We start from the raw sequence: 6093 nt of genomic DNA, 5'->3' as shown, positions 1-6093 counted from the left end.
AGATTGTGAGTCGAGCGCCTTATCCACCTGGCCATGATGATCTTTCGTAAGTTTTCTTTTCATTATTCATCTAGTGTATGAGAGCAGCGGCTTCCCAGCGCTTGTTTCAACAGTCTGATCGCTCAGTAATTTACAGGTGCTGCGTCCCGTGACTTGGCCAGTATGTATTCGTCTTGAATAGCACGAATGCTTGTTTCAATATCCAACTTCAGGTCTGCGATGGTTGAATGGATATATCACGGAAGCGATTTGTGTAAATACGACTTGTGTCACTTTTACAGAAGGAGATCCTTCTTGATTATGTTGCTTACTGTTGCCTGGGTAACGTGGTCGGCTTTTGATATTGACTTTTGTGTCCGTTCATTCTCACCTCTTAGAAGAAGCCGAATTTTGCTTACCACGGCTCTATTACGACTTGTTGCAGGTCGCTTTCTAGATGGCCCTGGTGCCCGAGTTGATATGTATTCCGTTGTTTTCCAGTGCCATTAAGTACAAGCGATATCCACATTCTTGGACATTATACATCCATGATCTGAACACATCTTTATGATTTGTGTGTATGAGTATTTTGTACCGGAAGGACTGTTACGTATCATTCCTAAAAACGATCGAGTTTCGGTAGTATCACAATACGTACGAAATGCCAAACAATGTTAAAATGTAGTTTTGATACATGCTGTTACACGTAACTTTATATCGACTCTGGTTGACGCGTGAAATGCTGGCGTGTATATTCAAAATCATTTTATGTAACGTGCTCAACTCTTTGTACTTATGGTTTTGCTTCTGATGAACGGATTTGGTTTTAATGTTTGTAGATGACTCTCTCGACTCTACCATAAAACGTCGGCAATATCATGGCGTGGGCTTGTTTTATATGACATATATTTAGTTCACATCTAATAATTAAAGAAGGTAAGTGATCCTGAACAATGGCTCACTTTCCCATATGGGAAAATACATATTCTTTTCAGTATGGTAATGTACCATGTCATGTCACATACACCATAACCTACTGTGGCTTGAGAAAATGTAATATGTTTTGGTCAAATTGATGCCCCGAACTCAGTGTAATTATACCACCTTAGACATTTTAGAACTTCGCTTGAGGAAAGTAGAGAATAGACCTCAAAATCACATTACACTTAGAGATGTTTTGAAGAAGAGTGGCGATCTATTCCATTCGATGTCTATGAACAATTAGTGACATGCTAGTAACAGAGTTTAAGCTGTGGTTAATGCCAAAAGTTGACTCACGTTTTATTGTAATAGCATGATAAAATAAAAAACACATCTTCTCAATAGTTATACTTAAGTAAGCATTTAACCTCGGTATGTTGTTATAATGTGTTGTGAATATAGTAATATTTCCAAGTGTTTTATCTATTAGGCTGATTATTAAACTTTAGAGTGACAATTATGTTAATTCATGTAATTTAAACTCTTTGTGATAAATCATAAACCATTTTACAAAGTTTAACCAACTTATTGTATCTAAAACTATGACTAGTGTGTTATACAGAACTCTTGAATTTATAAATTATATATCTTAATTTATTACATTAGTGAAATATAAAACATTTAAAGTAATTTAAATTAACTTAGAAACTTTTAATTTCAACTTATTGTATCTAAAACTATGACTAGTGTGTTATACAGAACTCTTGAATTTCTAAATTAGATATCTTTTAATTTATTACATTAGTGAAATATAAAACATTTAAAGTAATGTAAATTAACTTAGAAACTTTTAATTTCAACAAAAGCAATTAATTTTAACTGCAGATAAAATTTCTGTTTAGACAGAACATTTAATGCGAGTTTGATTATCAGTATTTCAGCATAAAACGCTTTCAAGACAGACTGGTAAAAAGTGACTAATTAAGCTCCTCACAGAATATATACTCACGAACGAAGTTTTTAAAAACTGAAGGTCCATTTTTATGTCTAATAATATAACTTTTTGAAATGAGTTTTCCTCGTTTCTCTATATTAATAAAGTTTATTAACTCAGTAGTTAACACACGAGGCCCGTGCTCAGATTCTATTTGACAGTGTCCCAAATCCCCAGTTGATGTCTTGAAAAATCAGAATAGAAAAACCATGATCGATATTATACTGAAACTCTGAAAATTCCCGCGCTTATGGGCCCAAGCCCCGAATCTTTTAAGTACCTAGTGACGCCTCTAAATATAAATGATGTCTACGGATACATTTTTGATTCTATGTTTGTATTCTATAGCATTATTTCAAAAACATATTCATAAGTGAAAATAATTATCACTATATGCGTCGAATAACACCAGTAATGTCATGAAGAGGAATAAAAATGCTTTGAAAATGTTGAAATGTTGAATATGTTTCTTTCAGACATACACAATGATAATGAAAACGAAAAAGTTCCTAGACAGATCAATTGTTATGCTAAATTTGGGAAAGTTTTAGTCAAAAATGTTTAGAGGAAATGTCTTAATTGACATAGACAATTAAAAATTGTACATATAATATGTCTAGAAACGAAACTTATAAATAATAAAATCTTTCCTTTAAAAGCTGACAAAGTTCTTAGACTAATAAACTATTATAGTGGCGATGGACTTTCAAAGTGAACCAATAATTTGATGCTGTTTCAATGGAACTTTAGGCAGAGAAGGCATAGCAGGTTTGAGAACTTTGATGGACTGCAACTGCCTGTTGAAAGAAAATGAGAAGACGTTTTGGCTTCTATATTGAGTCTTCAATACATAAGTCGAAACGTTGTTTCCTTTTCTTCCAACAGACAGTTGCAATCCGTTCACGTTCTCAAACCTCCCGTTATTTGAAAACAAGAAATAAACTGACAAACATTTAGCATTATATTTATAACGGTAGACATATTAAGAATATTATGTGGTTGAAAAGCACAACTATAAAGCAGACCAATGGTAGAATTTTATCAAAGATAAGCAATTTACGTACGTAAATAATTAAGGGAAGTACTCTGTTAGTATAACTGAAATAATTTTTTTTAGAATTAGATACTTTATATATATTTTTAATAAGGCAACAAGTCATTAGGGCAATAAGTACGTAAAACTGCCTAAATATTAACTTAAAAAATGGAAAACTAGTATTATTTATACAGTTACAATATTTCGCCAGCTTAACGTGGCATTATCAGGTACATCAACTACAATGAGTGAACTAGTAATCTAGAAAACACGAAAAATTACATTGGTAATCGATTGGTTGAACTTAACAATGATTAGAGAATGACGAATAAATAAATAATCTAATAAATCAGAAATATCATAAAACAAAATATCTGGAAAAACAAATATAACGTAGATTATATCCTGCCGAACAGAAATCAATAGTGTTTGAAGTGATACTTAATATCCATAGTAACGTAACATACTAATTATCAAGTTGGAACGAATGATCACGCTTGAGCATATTAACATGAGAGAGAGGCTTGTTACTTTCTTTATTATGTTGAACTTCCTAATAAAGAAAAAAATATAAGCTGCTGTTGAACCTAAAATGAATAGACATTCTGGCATACAGTTATATATTTTTTAATTTCTGTTTAAACTCATAGTTGTCGAATGGTTGTAAACATATTATATATTTTTTCCTATTTTTAAGGTGACTTTGTAACATAATGTCATCTAGACTATTCTAATCTAACGGAGTTAAACCTAAAATGTATTATAATTATGTATAGTATACGTATTTGTGAAATTATCTTGTTATATAGACTTAACGTTTATAAGAATATTAACATTCTTGAACCCACCGTTGTTTCCAACTGACATTAACTTTCAATTGAGATGAAGCATATCTATCAATCAGACTTGTGCCTTAAGCCAAACACACAAGCATATATTTTGGCCTAATTAGTACGTTAGATTTACTAAAGATATTTGTCATAACTTCAAACACTATTGATTCCTGTTCGACATGATATAATGTACGTTAAATTTGTGCTTCAGACATTTCCTTTTATTTTATTTTGGTTTATTAGATAAATTACTTACCTTTCATTCTCACAAAAGAATAATCGACTAATCATTATTAAGTTCAAAAAATCAAATACTAATGTACTCATCACCTAGTTTTCGTGTTTCCTAGATTAAGAGTTCATTCATTGCAGTTGATGTATTGAACAATGCCAGGTTAACCTAATGAAATGTTGCAACCATACAAATAATATCCTGTTTATCCAATAATAAACAAGCTCTTTAGTTATAATGATAGAGTAGTTCCTTCATTTTTGAGTATTCTTCATAATATAAAGTTTTCGACAGGCTTTGTTTAGATTGGATAAAAATAAGAGTATTTATAGATGAAAGAATCGCCACTTCACACACCATGTTGTTCTTAAACTGGTTGTCTAGAAAATGCATTGCCACGTGAGATGGCAACAAATTGAAAAGAATACGGCGGTTATTATTCTGCAATTGGTTCATCTCTACCTTTTCTTCATTTGCCTGAAAAAATAAAAACTTCAAATTAGCAAAAAGGCACAAATGTTTGTGCATTGATAGAATTTTAAAATAATTTTCTATGAAACTCATCAATATAAGAAAAAGTAAACCAATAAAAACTGCAATTCAAATTGGACTCTTAAGCCTATATGTAGAACTAATTCCGATCCTTACCGTCCCTTCCAAAGAAAAAAATAATCGAAACAAGTGCTAGGAAGTTCAAAGAGCTTATAAAACAATTATGAGCTATCACGGAAAATAAGCTTCTTTTTCTTCCAGAAACATTCAACAGTATCTTACATGACCTTAGGTTCACCTCTATAGCTCATTCTATATTAACAAAACATAAAAATATTAATAATCGGCAACTAAGTACGGTGACCATCTTCCTGTATTGGTATTTATGAAATCTTTTTCTGCTAAATTTCCGTGGTACAATTCAACTATTTTGTGTATTTATACTTGTGTAGAAACTCAACTTTGATACAGTTGCTACTGTTACCTTTTCCTGGTTAGGTGAAAATGCATTTATTCTTATATGATGCGCACCTTGAGCAAAATAAACTTTTAAAGTTATACAAGCTCGTATATTTGAACATTATGAGTTAAATAACCGAGAAGTTAAAAGGTTTTCCATTTCTGTCTATAGCGGTGATGCAAAGCCTGGTTTATAAGTTATGAGAATTAATAGCGGATACAACCTTGGCTTATTGAATGCATAATGTGATAATTTTGTGCAATTTTGTTTTATATCATTGTCATTTGCTTATATTTCTATTTTCTTAGTCTGTAGGAGAAATTGGTTGGCCTAAAATATCTTTTCTTCAAGCACATAATACAGTATCCACTGAAGAAAGTTGAGATGTCACAGAAGCAGTTTAAAGGTCCGTTCCTAATGTGCTGACCAAAGCCCATCTATAGAGTGAGGTGTTTTTTTTCTAAAGTTGCCCCTCAATGGGTCAGCGGCATGTCTGCGGACTTACAATGCTAGAATCAGGGTTTCGATACCCGTGGTGGGCAGAGCACAGATAGCCCATTGTGTAGCTTTGTGCTTAACTTCGAACAAACAAACAAACCTTCTAAAGTTATAACTATTCTAAAATATTTTTAAGTATTTCTTTCTCCTACTGAAAGTTAATATTCAGGTACTTTACACATTGTACTGAAAGCATAAATAGTACGATTTTATTGTTTATTAAACTCTATGTTATGAGTTACTTATCAGTGTAAAAAGCAGGTAACAGCATTGAGGCTGGAACATTTTCTGTAGTGGGGTGCTGAATACCATTGAACAAAATCGAAATCCCTGTATATGATTGAAACCATACATGTGCAGCAATCCCATATATCAGGCCAGGAGGTGCTACCGCACTCTCAGCACCCCTATTTCCCGTGCCCTTGAATGACAAATGGAAGGCATATCTACCACCAGTGTTATCTTAAATAAGGAGTTTCAAGTTTTTCTTATCCATGAAATCAACACTGTGATTCTTAATTTTTTATGCCAGATGATGACAGAGAAAACACCCCAGGAAAAAGATAGGTGTGGTGAAAATTGCCCTGATATTGAAATTACAAGTACGTAGAGCAACTAGAGACACCTAGAAGTGATACAACTGAGTAG

The 6093-nt window shown here is 32.4% G+C and overlaps 1 protein-coding gene across 1 annotated transcript in view; it reads right to left on the bottom strand.

Annotated features, from left to right (window-relative positions):
- Positions 1-6093, bottom strand: part of LOC106469035 (adenylate cyclase type 1-like) — a 179939-nt gene that overhangs the window by 11767 nt on the left and 162079 nt on the right. The window contains exon 16 of the mRNA XM_022398095.1: positions 4353-4472. Coding sequence (XP_022253803.1) covers positions 4353-4472 — 120 coding nt within the window. The remainder of the gene's footprint in view (positions 1-4352; positions 4473-6093) is intronic.

Source organism: Limulus polyphemus, unplaced genomic scaffold (assembly GCF_000517525.1).
Source record: "Limulus polyphemus unplaced genomic scaffold, Limulus_polyphemus-2.1.2 Scaffold3, whole genome shotgun sequence".
Classification (NCBI taxonomy): Eukaryota; Metazoa; Arthropoda; class Merostomata; order Xiphosura; family Limulidae; genus Limulus; species Limulus polyphemus.
This window is presented reverse-complemented; position numbering and strand designations above follow the sequence as displayed.